At 40.4% G+C, this 18,492-nt stretch overlaps 2 protein-coding genes across 4 annotated transcripts in view; both read right to left on the bottom strand.

Annotated features, from left to right (window-relative positions):
* tasora (transcription activation suppressor a) overlaps window positions 1-4,402 on the bottom strand; it is a 34,604-nt gene extending 30,202 nt beyond the window's left edge. For both annotated transcript variants that reach the window (XM_075461833.1, XM_075461832.1), the window contains exon 1: window positions 3,984-4,402. In XM_075461833.1, the coding sequence (XP_075317948.1) occupies window positions 3,984-4,248 (265 nt within the window). In that variant the 5' untranslated portion in view covers window positions 4,249-4,402. The remainder of the gene's footprint in view (window positions 1-3,983) is intronic.
* A 2,047-nt stretch (window positions 4,403-6,449) lies between these two features.
* arhgef3 (Rho guanine nucleotide exchange factor (GEF) 3) overlaps window positions 6,450-18,492 on the bottom strand; it is a 72,585-nt gene continuing 60,542 nt past the window's right edge. For both annotated transcript variants that reach the window (XM_075461834.1, XM_075461835.1), the window contains 7 exons: window positions 17,772-17,834; window positions 17,565-17,661; window positions 12,949-13,025; window positions 12,580-12,837; window positions 10,934-11,104; window positions 10,408-10,597; window positions 6,450-8,995 (listed from right to left, as the gene is read on the bottom strand). In XM_075461834.1, the coding sequence (XP_075317949.1) occupies window positions 8,268-8,995; window positions 10,408-10,597; window positions 10,934-11,104; window positions 12,580-12,837; window positions 12,949-13,025; window positions 17,565-17,661; window positions 17,772-17,834 (1,584 nt within the window). In that variant the 3' untranslated portion in view covers window positions 6,450-8,267. The remainder of the gene's footprint in view (window positions 8,996-10,407; window positions 10,598-10,933; window positions 11,105-12,579; window positions 12,838-12,948; window positions 13,026-17,564; window positions 17,662-17,771; window positions 17,835-18,492) is intronic.

The following is an 18,492-nucleotide window of genomic DNA, read 5'->3' on the forward strand; positions in this document are numbered from 1 at the left end:
AAACCACTTCTGGTGTGTTCCTGAACTCATTGTGTACTTCACACACCCTTAATTATCAAGGACAACCTTTTCATTTAAAAAAGAAAAAGGCATAAGTAATCACTGTATATGATTCATTCATATTTATGGCTTTTATTTTGTAATAGCTCTCTTGTTTTTAAAGATATCAACACCAAACCACTTCTGGTGTATTCATGAACTCATTGTGTACTTCCCATACTACATTCCCATGTACTTCCCATTTGTTATCAAGGAAAACCTTTCCAGTTTATAAAAAAGGCACAAGTACTCACTGTATATGATCCATTCATATTTTTCATGAAGTTGAGTTTTAAGCTGTTAATATTTTCTATTACAATTGTTATCATTGGGTTTTAATGACAAGATGAGGTTTCCTTATAAGCCCACAAGGGTTTCTGACATCTCCAGCACACATTCCTTTTTTTTTTTTAATTTGTTGTTTTATGGTGTATTTTTTTTTTATATTTGAATGAATGTGTGCAAATCAATCAAATAAAATAACATCTGCAATTGCACAAATTTACGCCGCGTGAATCCCCCCCCCATAGTTTCCAAAAATTCTGTGGGAAACACTGATTTATACAAATTTACACATTTGATTTTCCATTAACTCAGCATATGAGCGCTCTTCGAGGGGAAATTATATATTTTTTTCCCCATTTAAAAAAAATCATGAAGTCAGGCTTCTACATTTCCAGCCTTGAGGATAGCCAGCTGTGAAGATGAAAATGTAACAATAATATTTCCAGAATAGCACTTTAAAAAAAAAAAATTTAAAAAAAAGGCTTTGTCAACACATGCTGCTACTGCAAACTGACCGGCCAAACACACAATCAGCACTTTTCCGACATGTCTGTCGGACACTTTGGTTCCTTGTAATTTGACATTTTGTACTGGATGTTCGTTGATATTACTCCGCCACCGCTAAGAAAATAGTGCGAGCATGAACGAGCTGCCAAATAAAACACGACAGAAGCAACTTTTCGCAACGAAATTTGATATGGATTACCAGTGCACACCAGTAACCACTCCGATGAGTTGATGATTTTGAAAACGGACGTTTATTGTGCTTTTACGGACCTTTTTGGACATGCGCATGACTTGCCATTCTGAAGCAGGTTGAGAAGAATCAAAATTAGGCAAATACCAGAGACAGCAGTAAACATCAAAAAAGCGGTGAGGGGGGTTCTAAAACATTGCAGACGACTCAGAAAAGAGGCTTAATGTTGAACCGCAGTTCCCCTTTAACTAAAACCTAAACACTAGATCTAAATAACTCCAAGAACTAAGTTCTAAGCTTATAAAGGAACTATGTTAAACTTTTAAAATGTCTCATTTACTGGGGACTGTACACATATCAGAGACAGATATGAAGGAGCTGGACTAATACTGTCAACGTTTTGTATTGCTTTTAGCTCGGTCTGGATAAGGATCCCGCTGACATCCTGCCTCAAAAACATCCCAACCTGCACAGTCTGCTTGTCACCAAACTCTCAGGAGGCCACAGAAGCTGCAGCAGGTGTCGTCCTCCGGGCATCAAACACCTCAGAGGTGGTGTCCACATGCAACCACATGCACCGATTAAAGAAATTTCACAAAAGATCATTTCTTGGTGGAAAGAAAATAAGCACACGAGCAGGTGAGTACTGAGCACCTGCAGAGTGGTGGGTACTCCAGGTAACACATGACGTAACACAGGTGGAGAGAATTCTTCCGAGACTAATAAAGGTTGTTAAAAAAAAATAGGTCAGAAACTCACATTACAATGAGAGCCTCTGAGGCCGGTGCCAACTATTGCTCGATCCCTTTACTGTAATTATTTCAGCTTATCATGATCACATTGAACCATCATTAAAAAAAATCCTTTCCCTTCTACAACAGAAAAGTAGCTGGTGAAAACAGAAATCATCTTTCATCACTTTATCTACAACTTTTCACACGGTTTATGTCATCGGGCGGCATCCACCTCCTCTGCTATGTTTAAGGGAACTCAAGTAAGAGAAATATGTGACACAACCTGTTTACTTCAAGGCGCTTATAACATGGAGTCATCAGAGAAACATTTTACGAGCTTTGATAACATAGTGGATTTAGCTGTAAACACAGCACTGCCATATGTGGGTACTTTACTCAATTAAATATGGTTATATTTAAGTTTCTTTCAATTTGAGAGCAGGATTCCTTGCTTTCATGCTCGAGTGTTGTCTTTCTAAACTCTGGCATTTTGTTGGCTGGAGAAGAGAAGCAGACCATAGGCAGACATGTTGTTGACCAACAAAATCAGCACCACTTCCTTGTGGGTGTGCTCCTTTTAGTTCAGAGTCCCTCCTGATGATTAATGGTTAACAGGGCTCAGCGCTCCAACACTTTTCTTCAAAGTTATGAGTTGAAACATCAAGAAAAACACAAACTTTCTGTTGCATTGATAAAAGAGGAAATTACTCCACCTCCTTACCAACACGATATATGGGTTGGGATTTTAGCAGTTCATTAAACTACATGGATCGCATGTCCAGGGTGCACCCTGCCTTTTGCCCAATGGCGGCTGGGATAGGCTCTAGCTCCCTACTAGTCTGAATTGGACTAAGCTGATATAAAAAAAAAATGGATGGAAGTATTTCTTTAATCCGGCTGAAATAATTCTGATTAGACAATCAAACATAAACTACATGGATGCTGAATAAAGCAATGTAAAAAGACTTTAACTCATTTGAGACTACCCACAAATCTATGAGAAATAGAACCAGAAAAATAAATAAATACCATAACTTTATGCATAAAATCCTATGCATGCAATAGAACAAAAAGATCAAGATGATCCTGCAAACCATTTGAATAGTAAGTTTATACACGTTTACATCTTCTTGTTGGTCCGATTGTCAAAAGACGACATTGAGGTTTTTATGTGACTTTTGTTATTCTGATTAAAAGCGGTCCATGTAACCAGAACTAGTGGCAGCCACAATTCCAGGATGAAGTTCTTTTTATTAGAGAAGAATCACACAGAAATAAGAGTTGTTAAAATGATACCTTTACAACTAAACCAGGCCGAGGACCTGTCCGGGTGAGATCTCAGTAGCCCGGACCAGGCAAAGTAACCACTGACTCAAGACTGAGTCTTTTACTTTTGTTGTAGCCATCCAAGGTCCTCAGACATGCTCAATGGGGACGGGGTATTCATTTCACCTCAAGAAACAATATGGATGATATATTGAAGGAATGTTGTGTTTCAGAGCCATGAAACTGGAGCTGTCCGAGTTAACATAATAAAACCTTAATCTATCAGCATCAGATTTAACATGGACCCTCTGCTACTGTCCCAGCCTTTATCAAAAGACCAACTAAATTTAATTTCGTGATCTTTAAAAAGCTGTTTTAGCATAATTAAGACGGATCAGTACACGCAATATGCAGGTCAGCAGCGACACGCTTTTCAGAAACTAAAACGTAAACATGGAGGCGGTTACCCTTACTTTGCCACCGTTCGTTGACGGAAGTCAGCGTCAACAAACCGATAAAATCCAGTATTCAGATTCAGAAATGAATCCACAAAGGCTTACTTTCACTAGAGAACAAACTGCGGATTGCCATTAAGCGAATACAAACTTCGTGTGATAATTTACAAGCACGTAATTAACGTTAACTACCCAAATGCTAGCAGTTAGCATTCGTCACTAGCGTTAGCCGTTACATCAAAAACATTGCATCTTCAACAATGCGTCCGACCGCTTAAAATTAACCATAATGGATGCATTTAGTAGCAAACCTACACAAGTCAAACACGTCTATTGATATTTGCAAAGTTATCCTCTGTAGCAACGCTAACATGGTAAAACGGTTCCCCGATGTCCGAGAGTTGAACTCTTAGCTTGCACCTGAGACTAGTTTTCATGGCAACCTTTGAGACGTAGATTTTTTTTTTAAAAGAATTGTAGAAATATACATGTTTTCAGTCAACTCACCTTTCTTTTCTTTCGTCTTCCTCGGTATATGGAACTTGTTCGGCTCCATCGGCATATGCCTCTGGTGGAATCCTTGCGAAACGGAGTTACTCCTCTCCATCCTTCCGCCAACAAAAGTCAGTATGCCCGCAATCGGATGAGTTTCTCGGGCAGGGTGTACCTCGACCATTTGGCCATCGTGCAAGCTAACATTAGCTCCAAGGTCCGCGGTAGCAGACGCTCTTCTTGGACGACATGCCTCCCTCCGGAAAAGGCTGTCGTCCATCGTGGGGTTCTCGACCAAACTGAGGACTCACTTCCAAACTGTCACTCCGCCACCGTTTCTTGGTGATGACACCGCCATTACCTCCTGGTCCCGCAGCGCCGGACGGTGATCCAACACACAGCCCGCGCCATGCTTCCTGCGCGCACAGATCTTCTTCAGTGAGACTTAACCGCAGCTGGTTCAATAAATGTCGCTTCACTGCCATCTTCTGGAAATATATGTCTCCTTCAGTTTCAATTTATGTAGTTATTAAATAAAGGAACATGAAAAATATAGCAAGCACGTGCATAAAAAAACAACACATATCAGGTAACGCAGAAAAAAAGAATACTAACTTAAAATTGTGTGTATTGATGATATTTTAACAAAACTGTCATTTTTGGATTTGGGTTCGTTTAACAACAATTTTTACCGTTTAAATCTCTAATTTCTTTATCTGGACATAAACTAAGTAAGTTATGATTAATAGAAAGTTTCTAATTATTTTAGGATAGAATGACAACATTTCTCACATTCATAATTCTTAAGTGATTTTTGAGAAGGAAAGCCATTATTATAATAACTCGTAGGGTTAACATGTTTTTCAAAATAGCTTCATCATAAGGTGTAAGATGTAAGATGTCAGATCCGCACATGAAAGGTCTGAGCTGATGCAGATACATATGGGCTTGCCTTTTACAATCATACTCTCATTACGAGCCTATCAGTCACGTTTAATCCATTTTGATTTGCAGTAATGTGCAAAAAATGTGCATAAAGCTATGACCCATGAAAGCTTGTCATGTGTTGTAGCGCATTTTTGGCGGAAACTTTATTAGAAATTGGGCAAAGCCAGCTGCTGCTCAGGTGCCCCCAGAGTCCCATTTTCCCCTTGGTCATATCTAGTTGCACATACAGTATTTGACTGTTTACATTTTTTACTGGAATTGTCATAATTTAGATCCAAAACAATGTATATTCGGCTTAATTGTTGAAGTGTAGAAGTTTCAGTTGGGAAATTGCATTTGAAACAGTTTTCACAGTCTCATTGAAGCTGCTTGTGATCAAGTTTCCTCAAACAAACTGATGCAAATAAAATCTGGAGTAGGTAGTGTTGATACACCTTTTGGTTGGTGTCTGGCTCCCTGAGCAACTAATTAAGCTGCAGTGAGTGTTCTTTTATGTTCCTAATGAGAGCATGGAGACATCAGTCTGGGTATAAAAACACCTTTAGAACCAGGCATCCATAATAGGTCAATAATCATTCTTATTGGAATGAACAAAGTTGCCTTCAGCGCATTGATATTCACAACAGTTAAAGCATAAATCTGTAGCAGTGTGCACAATAACAATAATACCTTAAGTGTCTCCAATTATTTATACTTTGCTGAGTTTTGAACGCCGGCAATTTGTTGTAGATTTTCTTTTGTCTTTCAACATTTTTAAAATGATCCAGTTATGCATCTGCTAACCAAGATAGTAGAACAAAAGCTTTCTTTTTACCTGACATATTGTTTGAAGCTTTATATTTTACACTCTCCCTAGAGGGATGCAATGTTATTGACTGGCTGGCAGTTACACATGCTGTCCAATTGGTCTTATTTTTAAAATATTGCTAATGTAACACAAAATATAATGCTTGGAAAACACCCAACTATCTAACTGAGTTAATCATCTTCATGAAGAAGATTTCCACCTGCAGCATGTCTCTGCTATGCTTGTCTCTACTTTCTGGTCTCTAACCTTGAAAGATAACAAACTTGCCTCATCAGGCCTTAAAAAATCTGCAGGTTAAGATGATCTCTGTCTTTTCTCTGTCACTGTGTGCATAATATGATTATATGCATCTTTTTGATACTACTATAATAAGCTTTACTGGAAATATATCGTAACAGTCTATGTATTGATTACATAAAGATAACAGTTACTCTCAGCACTCTATAAAGATGTTTAAAATCTATTTAAAGCACAATTAAGGCTGTTTCTCACCATAAACTGTGCTTTGTGTAAACCTGTCAGGGTTAAAAGTGTGCTATCTGCTGCTATGAACATCAACAGAGATGTTCCTCAGTGTTCAATCTTAGGGTCCTCTCCATTTTACAGATTACTTTAATATTCTTGGGCTGTATAACTTGAGCTTGCACAATTCTCCTAATTTAATTTAGTCTTCCGATAGAAACTTTTCTTATTGACCACCAGTAATGATAAACTCAGTGCCAGACTTCTTTTTAATACAATTTATTGGTTCTTTGGTTCAGTGATAATCAACACATTACTTAAACTTTAGCTAAGCATCAACATTTTGTATTTTTTACACAACAGAGAAAGAAGTGATGTCCAGGAGTATTTTATCCTTAAGTCTTTTTAATTAGCGCAAATGCCTTTTTAAATTTGTTTTAATTGGTGGGTTTAATCAATTGTAATCGTCATGTTTCACCGCAATCTCAGAAATTATTGTCTTGATGCTGCAATTATATTCCATGAGTACATATAGGGTACATACATCACAAAAAAAAAACATGCCTGGTTTTGTTTCAACATTCATATAAACATATATTTCATATACAGTCTTTACATACATACCCTACATACACAACCCCCCGTAAGACTTTGTAGTTACACCTGCAGAAGCTGCTAGTGCTTCAGTATTACAGAACACTGAGCCCCAAAACTGTAGACGACCAAAACTCAAAATTCACTGAAAGTTAATTTGCGTTTATGGTGCTTCAAACAGTTTGCAATGATCTAGGCTATACAGCTGTTTTCTACAGTGTTTACAGATGCAGAACAAGTTAAAAGACTTACCGAAGAAGATGAAAATTCTTCAACTGACTCTAAAAAAAACCCTAAAAAAAACAGAATTCGATACTAGCTCGAATGAATAAAAATGGAAAGATGTAAAAGGCTTGCACTTCAACCCTGATTAACATACCTCTTACCAGATTTAGCAAATCTCAGCAACAGAGGGGGTTTGTAGCATTGTAAATATCCCTCTGCCCAGTTCTCTGTTTTTCAGTACTGAACAAGCAAGATGCAGCATGTTTTATTGTCCCTAACTGACGGTACGCCGAGTCTACAGGTGGGAAACCTCCAAAAAGAGGTGAAGTATAAAACCGAATAAAGTGAATTAAGGGATTTTAGCATAGAGGCTAGATAACTGTCTCATCAGAGCAGAATCTTTAGATTCAGAGGCATACTGTAAAGGAAAAGCGAAACATGTGAGTCTGTCAGCATTGTGTGATTAGAGAGAAGCTTTCACAGGAATCAGGGCACATTATCAGTCCTAATAACAGCCACACAGCACAGTCAGAGACTTCATGAAGACTTTCTTTGTTACCTAATTACCAAACATCTCGATGCAGAAGTTAAAGTGTAAGGGATGTGTAATTTCAATCTTTTGTCACATGGCCAACTAAGGCCTATATTACAGCCACACAGGCAGACCAATCATGTCAAAACAGAGGAGAGTGGACACAAGACCTCTGACATCAGCAGCTACATGCATGCAAAATGCCCTAATACAACCAAACATTTATGATGCCATTTGCTAAAAAAAAACTGTTGTCAACTGTTGTCTAACAGTCATCTGACATCTGGGCTAGTTTCTGTTACACAAAAAGGTGAGTTTTTATTCTTTCTACTGTACATTTTGAGTCCACTGAGGTGTCACATTCATAAATCTTTCCCTGCACCTGAAAATGTCAGTTTTATGTTGTTTCATTCTGTTGGAAAGTCTCTGAGCTGAGCAGAAGCAGGTGGGCGAAGGCAGCAGGGGAAACACTGATGCACATTTGCAGTTGACTTTGGAGCATAAAACGCAAACCCAAAACCCAGAAAACTTATTTGGATAATGCACCTGGCAACATGACTGTGTGATGTAGCTGCTGGTTGGTCATGAGGACTGAAAATTCCAAATATACACTTACATACTATCCACTAAAATATGTTGGTCAGTGTGTGTTGACAAGGCTAGCTGATCATTCAGTTTGACAGGTTGCTGGTCCTTCCTTTATGGGTCCTATGTTTATTTGGTCCTGGTATCAGCACCTATGAGTCAACTCCTCGCACTGCAGTGAGTCAATCTCGCCAGTGTCCATGTCGACCTCTTCTTGTTTCTCAGAACCACTCTGCTCCTGATCCATCACCCCCACATCCTCTCGTTTGGGAGAGGGTGAGGAGAAGAGGGAAGTGGGAGCATCCTTATCACCTGTGATGAGAGTCTCTCCTTCTCCATCCATCCTCCAGTCTGCAGTGGCTCCTGGCTCTGCCTCCACCTGCCCACAAACTTCATGCTTTGTCTCCATCTCCACAATTGTCTTTATTTCACTGTCCATTGCTGATCCCCCATCTAATTCCAAACACGTCTCACCAACCACATCCAAATCTGCCTCCACCACCCCACCTGTTATTACCTCTTCAGTCACTCTGTCCTCCTTAACTAACCCAAGATCCTCCCCTTCATTTAAATCTGCCTCTCCTTTTAAAACCAGACCTGTCTCCATATCCCCCCACATTCCTTTCTCATTTCCAAGCCCTGAATCGCTGCTCAACCTCAGATCTGTCTCATGAAGTGGACCTATCCGTTCCCCCAGCCCTGGCTCCGGACACTGTCCTGTCTGAGGTGGCTGGTCTCCTGTCAGTGCTGCTGCCTCTTTGGCATTTCTGATGCAGTTGATCCACTGCTGTTTGTTGAAGGCATCGCTGGCCTGGAAGCAGTGGGTCTGCAGCTGTCCTCCGACACGGTATGAAACCCTGAAGAAGTTCTTTGCTGTGAGGAGGACAAAGTCAAACAGAGATATCATATTTGTACATGAGGTGTTGTTACAGATTTGTGAACTGTAACAAACTGTGAAATTATGTTAAAATAAAAAAACATTTCCTTGGTATTAAAGCTGCAGTCTGCAACTCTTTTTCAAGCATAATGCCTGGAACTGTCCGGGGATTCTGAAAGTAGTACATTAAATACCCCAATACAAAAAAAAAATGAGTTCTCTAGGTCCCCTATATGTCCCGCTAGGTCCCTCCAAAGCGAGCAGGTTTGTTTACAAAATTGCAGACCGGACCGGTAAAAGGTAACCAATCAGGTTACGAGCTGGGCTCTGCTGCCTGTCAATCACCGATTGTGCACGCGCGATACAAGATAGGCTCGTCCCCACGCTTATTTATCTGGACTATTGAACTTCATTACGGGCTAGTCTACTTACTGTGTCTTCCATGATCGCAAATGACAAGCGAGTTGATGAATGAGGAGTCGTGTACGCGCATCTGGCGTGCACGTCTACGTGCACGAGTTCTCATGTGTTTTGATGGGGCGGGACAGGAAGTTGAATAACTTTTTATTTTTCGGTTAAAAAATAAGCATTTCTTGCATTTTGCGACTACGGAGGTCACCGTTTTCAACTTCAAGCGTTCTGATAGATCATGTAAACTCTTAAAATGCCAAAAATTAGGACTTTACGTATGACAACAACAAATCCTGCAGACTGCAGCTTTAAACCTCCATCTGCAAAATTGTAAAAGTCAATTGATATCAAACCTTTAAAAACATTGAAATTTTGTAGCTGCAAACACAAATGTCGATCCACATTTAGTCAGATTTGAAGATGTTAGCGAGTTCACACTGAAAAAGTAATTAAAACACACTCAAAATCTCCTTAAGGATACTTAATTCAAAAGGTAAGTGTGTGCCTAAAGTGTTGCTGTCTACAAAGTACAAAAGAAAAGGAGGAATTTGTTGCCGCTGGAAACCATTACAATAGTAGAATAATATAATATAATAATAATATACTACTGGGCAAAATCCATGTGGACATCTGGATAAAAACAATCATTAATCTGCTTCTATAGCAGGTTACACTCTTCTTCTTGATCTATTCAAAATATCTTGAGCCTTTTAGCTGCACGGATTTTCTCTTATTCAACCAACAGAGCATCAGTGAGGTCTAGCATGGATGTTGGTCAATAAAGTCTGACTCAGTCCGCATATCAGCTCATATGAAAAGTACTAAACTGATTTAGGTGAGAAATCTGTGCAGACCAGTCAGATTCAACCACACCAAATTATTTATGAATGTGGCAGTGTTATGATGTCATCCAAATATAATTATATGCTGTAGCACTGAGACACAAGACTAAATGCTTCTGTGCTTGTGGCATCTGCTGTTTTTGTGAAGTACTGACTCCGCTCGTTGTTGCTGAAGGCCCCTCTGATGGACCCTCCCACTCGCATCTCTCCATCTGACAAGTCCTCCAGGTCCAGCTGACGTATAGGGATCGGCTGGCGGCAGAGCTGGTACCTGACCGGCTGGTTGTTCAACGAGACTGACCTGGTGATGACCAGGATATCCTGGAACAGAAACACATGGAGTTTCTGAAAAAAGAGAGACAGAGAAAGACAGACCAAATGTTAATTCTACTTTTGCTTGGTAAAAATCAATGTTTAAAGTACATTTGTATAGATTTTACCCCCATTAATTCCCCCCAAAAATTACATTTGCATACTGTTTATATGCCACTAATGCAAAAAAGTAAAATAATAAAAGTAATGATCAATAAAAATGTTGAGTCACGTGCGTCGCACCAGGCTTAACAGGTAAAATGACCCATATGTCGCTCCAGGTCATAATGGATTCAACTTAAAGACTGTGCTGACAATGTGTGGATAAAGATAAAGTTAGGTGTAATAAAACTGCAAAAATCTACTGACGAGTCCTCTGTTGTTCTTCAGTTCTCCGTGGCAGCTGAGCGTCTTGGACCGATTGATGAGTTTGTCCTTCTGTCCGTCCTCTGCGTACAACAGGCGATCCTTGTAGTATTGACACTCAGACTCTCCGGTCTGCCTGTTGATGTCCGCCACAACGCTCTGAACCATCAGCATCTGCGGAGTAGACACACAATCCCATTCCATACTCATTTATTTAATCTTATTTGTGGTTATTTAAAAGGCACACTATGCAGAACAAACTGACATTAATAAATGCATTAATTCAAACTAACCTCCTCCCCTTTGCTGCCAAATTATGGTGCATTTAAAGTATCTCATAAGTGGGAGGTTAGAACTCAGAATCACATTATCTTAGCTTTGAGGTATGTGTGTCTGGGCAATTTGACCTAATCTCTGTTTTTTAAAGGCCCCAATATACCAAGTCCCCGAGAAGCGCTGATTAACTTCCGCATCTCTGCAACAAACTGTTGGACTTTTTAATTTCTTTTTTTTCCAGGCATGTTGAATCGGCATCAATAAGACGGACTTTTCTGATTGGCTGTTCTTAGCTGGAGAATCCATGAATTCACCCACTTTTTTTTCCTCCCTAATTTTCTTCCTTGTTCCTTCTTCTCTTCTACAGTCAACATCGTTCCAGCAACAAAGCTCTAATTAACCACATCCTACATACAAACACAAACACAACTAGATACAAACTTCAATATTGACCAAACAACAAGGTGTAATAATAAGCAACATTAATTGGTTTACATTTTTTTAAATCTATGAAGTGTTCTTCAGGTTTGCCTTGTTGAACAGACAACTGCCCCCTTCTGCATTCGAGAATTACGTCCTCTTGTACAGGCGTTGATGGTAGATCCTAACTGCCAGTCGGACATGGTCTTTGTGGTGCGTTCGAGTGCTATTTGCTCAGTTGCTCATAGGCGTGGAAATGCAGCATGTGACTCTTTTGTTGCCTCTCGCTCTTGAGGTCTTTTTGGTGTATAAGAGCCTTTTGTCTTCACACCTGCATGCTGTCATTAGCTGATATCTACACATCCTCTGTCTATAGGTTGCAGCCAAAACACAGCCAAAACACATCCCAAACAGCAAAATAAGAAGAAATGAGGAGAATGGCGCTGCGTCTCTACAGAAGTACACTAAGCACTTCCACTGAGCCATGCGAATTTACATTTATGTAAAGTATGCCTTAAAAATTGTTGAGTAAGTTTTAATTTACAGTGAGAAACACTAGACAGTGTCTCATCAAACTAAAAGGAGCACGCACACAACTGTATTTAGTCAAGCAGGTTACATTTCCAATGTTTTTATCTTTTTTATCTAGGACACATTTACTTACTTTATGCTTAATATTCCAAGTCTAATCCTGTTCAAATCTAAAACCTAAAGTGGTCTCACAAACCAGTGCAGTCAAATAAAAGACTGACTTGGGTGAACTGAAGTGCAGTTAAACAGTTAAGTGCATTCACAATTTTTTGTCTGCTAAAATATGGGTGGGGTGACTGGTCCTTAATCTTCCAAATATTTAATCAAATCATTCCTCAGGGTGACTCCAAACATGTCTCAGTTTGTCAGTAGGTTGGACCCGCCCTGCAGGACGATGTGTCGTCACGTTAAATTTTTCTCACCGCTTCATCCAGTTGCTGCCGGTCCGGGTGGTCGTTGGGCGTGTGCTTCAGGATCTCTCTGAGCAGCAGCGGGTATTTCACCAGCCGGCTGCGAGGGATGTCCAGGAAGTTCCACAGGTCCAACTTCCTGCTAAAAGGGGACTGGAGGCAGCGCTGCAAAAAGTCCTGAACCCGTCGATCCTGCTTCTTCTGGTCCAGCAAGTCCTTGGCTTTTACCTGGTTACTGCAGTACGGAGTGTAGGAGGAGAGACACGGCAGCTGCAGGAACACAGAAACAGACACCTGCTTACCACTGAGCGTCTCTGATAGCTATTAAAGAACTAATGTGGATTCTGCAAGCTGCCGTCAGCTTAAAAAAGAAACACTCACCCAGTCAGTCAATATATGTCCCACATGTTCTGTGGATCCGTCAGGTTTTCTGGCATCTCGGAGTCGACTTAGTAGATCTGAGGAGAGATAGAACGCTTTGTTAGAAAACATTTAAAAAACTTCAGTTCAGTGAGAAATACTTAAATAAGGCTTGATATTGTTGGAATTTAGTGTAGATAGTATATAGTATAGTATCTAAATACTATCTAAAATGCAACAAAACCTAAAATCTTTAATTTTCGTAGTTGTTTGAAACTTTATTAAACAGGCAAGCGTAAAAGGAAATGATTCTTAAGAGTCTTCACTGACCAGCTTTGTTATATTTAGATGATAAAGACATATCCAGAATTTTTTTGTGAAAAATTGTTTTATTGAAATTATAATTTCACATGACAAGATTGGGTAGTACAAAATTTTTTAACATACCCATCCCTCCCTCCCTTCTTTCCTCCCTTCCCCTGGCGGCATCCCCCCTCCCCTCTCGGTTTAGTGCCTTACAATTCTTCTGGGTGCCTTTATTCTGAACTGAGCAGGTTCGTTATAGCCGAAGCGGTTCTCTTCCATGAGTCCAGTGTAGAGCTTTTGGCTTTGTTCACCCTTGCTGTAGACAGTTCTAGCATGACCACATCCTGAAAGTATTCCAGCCATTTTCTAGCATACAGTTTGTGAGGAGGTAGCCAGCGTTGTACTATCAGTTTTTTAGCAGCCGTCAAGCCAGCCAACCAAACCTTGCGTTGTTTCTCATTCAGCCCCAAATGTTAATCGTTATTGAGCAAGAGGAGAGTCGGCTCCAGAGGTACAGGTTTGTTAATCATATTAGACAAAGTCATTGTTACCTTCCTCCAAAAGCCATGAACCTCTGGGCAGTCCCATACCATATATTTAAATGTTCCCGGTGTGTTCAAAGAGCATAAGTCACAGTTCGGGTTGGTTGACAGCTTCACATGAAATCTCAAAAGTGGTGTCAAATAGGCCTTCTGACACAACTTATAGTGAATCAACTGGTGGTTGGGGTTCTTGGACGTGCGAAATGTGTTCCCCCAGACATTTTCCCAGTTTATGTCCTCCTCCGTAACAGCCAAGTCCCAAGACCATGCCTTGGCCAGGGGTAGCTTCTTCTGTGCGTGTGTTTGAAGTCGTGAATACACAACTGATACGAGTCCTCTAGTGTTTGTTGTGGCTAGCCAGTCTACTACAGGATGTGTCTGCAGCTTTGAGTTCGTCCAGTTGATCTTATAGCCTTGATAACATCCTGAACTCTTCAAAAGTGGTTAACAGAGAGGGTATTAACTTTTCGATATCCAATAAGTAAATAAGTACGTCATCCGCAAAAGCCGATATGGCAAGTAACAAGGTTTTAATCCGAATAGGAGCAATGACCTGGGCCTCCCTCAGATGTTGGGCTAGTGGTTCTAATGAGAGAATAAATAAACTTGGCGAGAGGCCACATCCCCGTCGGGTCCCACGAAAAATGGTAAAGGGTCTCGAGTGCAAACCGTTCGTGGACACCATGGCAGTGGGGTTAAGATATAAAACACGAATCATGTTGACAAACCCTTTCCCTAGGCCAAATCTCTCCAGGACCGCCCACAGGTACTGCCACTCGAGCCTGTCAAAGGCCTTTTCGGCGTCAAGTGACAGTATCGCGCATGGAGTCTTTAATTGTTGGGTTTCATTAATTACATGTATTAGGCGTTATTGTCTGCTGCTAGGCGCCCTTTCATGAAGCCAGTCTGATCCTTATGAATTAGTTTGTCCATGTATCTCTCCAAACGTAGTGCCAGTACCTTAGAATACAGCTTCTTGTCTGAGTCAATTAATGAAATCGGTCTATAATTGGAACAGTCAGTTTTGTCTTTCCCTTTTTTGGGGATTAGCGAAATCAGGGCAGCGTTAGTGTGAGTAGGGAAAGAACCTTTTTCAACCGCTGATTGGATGGACCCCAGCAAAACTGGCCCTAAAATATCCCAGAAGTGCAGTAAGAGCTCTGGCGGTATGCCGTCTGGACCCAGCGACTTCCCTTTATTTGTCATCCTAAGCGCAGTCTCCAGCTCCTTTAAGGATATGGGACGACCCAGATCTGTTGCTTCCTGCTCCCCTAACGTTGGCAAATCCAGACTGCTCAGAAATTGCTTACATTTCTCTGAATCAAAATTACACGTTGATTTGTACAACTCCCTGCAAAAAGAGTGGAATGTGACATTTATCTCTTTTGGATCCGATGTAAATTTATTATTAGTCATTTTGATGGTATTGATTGATGCTCTGGATTCACTTTGCTTCAGTTTCAGCGCCATGACCTGCTTGGTTTGCTTCCGTTAAAGTAATAGCTCTGCCTGATTCTGTGCATGATGAATTCCGCTCGCCTCCTCAACAGATCATTGAGCTCCACCCTGACTCCCCATAGTTCTTTTTCCATTGATTTAGCGTATTTACCCTTTAACTGCTTTTCAAGTATATGACACTTCCTTTCTAACTCGCAGATCCTGCGGCTCCTCTCTTTTTTAAGGTGAGATGCATAAGAGGATGTAAAGTCCTTAATACATCCCTCGGTGGCCATCCATTTATATGAGGCATCCTCTACTGTGCCAATATTATTGGCTACGAATTCTGTAATTCTTTTACTTAATTGTGCTACAAATACCTCATCCTGCAGAAGTGACGTATTAAAGCGCCATCTAGGTGTTTTATTGAGTCTGTGAGTAAGATATATCGTCATCAACAGCGGGTTATGGTCAGATAGCGTCGCCGGCAGCACCTGCATCGGGTCTCCACCTGTTTTCAAGACTCGAAGAGAGCAGAAAGTAGTCGATTCTGGAATGTGATTTATGGTACGCGGAAAAGCATGTATAGTCTCTAATGCCCTGGTTCTGAACGCGCCACATATCAACTAGGTTAATATTCTCTATCATGGCATTGAGAGCACATATCCAGAATTTGATGCCATTAACACACTTAAAAAAGTTGTGAGACAGGCAAAGAAAAACAGAAAAGTTTGTAGAATATACAAGGAACCGTGTTCTCAGCAGATTAGTTGGTGACATGCAAAATTGCAAAGAACTTCAGTTTCTTAACATCTACTGAGAGTAATTATGTGAAAAGATTCAGGGAGTCTGGGGAAATCTCAGTGTGTAAATACCAAGGACAGAAACCACTGTTGGATGATCTTCCAGCCCTTCAGCACAACTGCATGAGAAACCATAAACCCACCATGATCAATACAGCCACATGGGCTCAGAGGGCCTTGGAAAACCATTTTCACATCAATAAAATCTCCAGAAATGGAACATGAAACTGTATCACACAAGGAGGAAGCCATATATCAACTGTGTGCAGAAACACGGCCCAGTTCTCTGGACACCAGCTCATCTCAGATGGACAGAAAGACAGTGGACACGTGTTCTTTGGTCAGATGAGTCCACGTTTCAGCTGCTTTTGGGAAAAACTGGTGTCTGCTTCTACAAAGATCAGAAAGAGCATCCAGGCTGTTATCAGAGAAAGGTTTAAAGCCAGCGACTGGGATGGTATGGGGGTGCATCAGTGTCCATGGCATGGATGGCTTCTTATGTGGGAACGTACCATTGATGCAAAGGTGGATGTTAGACTTTTGGTGAGACATATGCTACAATCAAGGTAACAAATTTTCCCAAGAGACAATGTCAGACCTCATTCTGCAAGACCTCCAGCAGCGTGGCTTCATACGCACAGAGTGTGTGTGCTTGACTGGCCTGCCTGCAGTCCACATCTGTCTCCTACTGAAAATGTATGGAGGGGAGAATCAGACAACAACAACAACCACGGATTGTTGAGCAGCTGAAATCTTGGATTCAGCAAGAATGAACCCAGATTCCTCTGAAAAACTGCAACAGTTGGTATCCTGTAATGGAAAATTTTAAGGGGTGCGAGTGGTTTTCTTCTGAGCTGCACCCTTTCGTCCAGTATGTGATTCGAATAACTGACATAATAATAGAAAGAACTAGTTCTGTAAACTGACCGCACCCCTGGGTAGGCTTATGGTAAGGTCCCAAACCATTAAAAGGTCTCATCAAAAGGAAGCTGATGGAACACAATGAGAAAACATTTTTTTAAGTGTGTTTGTTTATATTTCCAAATGAAGTCCATCAGTGAGCATGCTGAAAATCATTTATTCTGATTTGTACCTGTTAAAGAAAGTTTCAAACTAATTCGATTTAAGTTTTTATTGCATTTTAGAAAATTTCCCAAATTATCTGGAAATGGCTTTTGTTATACCATATATCCTCAGGTAAGAGGGAAGGTAAATACATTTTATATGTTTATATTTCCATTTTTCTATTGACTGAAATGTGCAAAAAAACAGACCAGTTGATGCAAAGTGATGTTGCTGGACAAGTGTCTTTCAATTTCCTTTGTTTCTAGATTTGATATCCAAACCTAATCACTAAGTTTATAGCAACAGTCAAGCTTTACAGCGGAGTACAGCTTTTATCTGCATCATTCAAATGCCAAATCATGAACATTTTAACTAGTCAAAAGTGCCCGTGCCACATGCAAATCATCTTGTGACAGTTTAGCCTCCTGAATAGGTGGACATTTGGTAAATTTATTGCCCTCACATGCTTACCACACTGCCCTACCTTCATGCAGTGGTATCAGTGAATCCAGAGTACCAAAGATCTGGTTCAGTTCCTGCTCAGTCATGATGGACAGCTTCAGCATCGGGTCATGGTAGGCCTGCAGCACACATACAAATACACACATCAGAATACTGAAATTGTACAAAAAATGTGGGAAGAAAGTCAGTTATTTAAGAAAAAAAAAAAAAAAATAGCTTGTAAAGTTACCTTCTTGGCCAACTTAAGATCCTCCACCAAGTCCTGCTCTCCTTGAGCCAACTCAAAAATAGCCTGCACGTTTGAGAAAGAAGACAAATGAGGATTATTTTATTAGATGATATAGAAAAGAAAGATGTAATTTGTGTATGCTGGGTTTGAAACACAAGTCTGAAAGTACTTTAGAGACTTCATATTCGCTGTCAATTTACAGTACATTTTCTTAAATCCAAAAGCACTTCTTAGGAGTTTTATATGCAGAGCCCTCCATAATGTTTGGGGCAAAGTCACTCAGTTCTCCTTCTGTTTCCTAGAGTAATATGAGTAAATTCAGATGTGATCAAAGTGCATATTCCAGACTTTAATTATGGAGCTTCATAAATACTTCATTTGGGACAGTTGGATTCCAGAGGGGTATTCCATGAAAGTAGCTAAAGAAAGCCAGGCTGTAGAGGGAAAGCCTCGCTTGAACTAACACCATCTCCCAATTAAGCCTCAAGTCGTTCCACAAAGCCAGTTTAGCTGCATCTCAGCGAGGCTAATCCAAGCGAGGCTTACATAGCCTGGCTAAGTGCGAGTGCACGAGGAACGTAAGAAGCCCTGACGAGTGGATGGTGGAAAAACGGAGATGGCAGAAAAGGAGAGCAAGACAAGAGCTGTTATTTTTCGGCAGCTGAACAAATAATGCTTATGGAGGTGTATGAGGATTTTAACAGTGTCATCACCAGAAAAG

This window comes from Odontesthes bonariensis, chromosome 3 (assembly GCF_027942865.1).
Source record: "Odontesthes bonariensis isolate fOdoBon6 chromosome 3, fOdoBon6.hap1, whole genome shotgun sequence".
NCBI lineage: Eukaryota > Metazoa > Chordata > Actinopteri > Atheriniformes > Atherinopsidae > Odontesthes > Odontesthes bonariensis.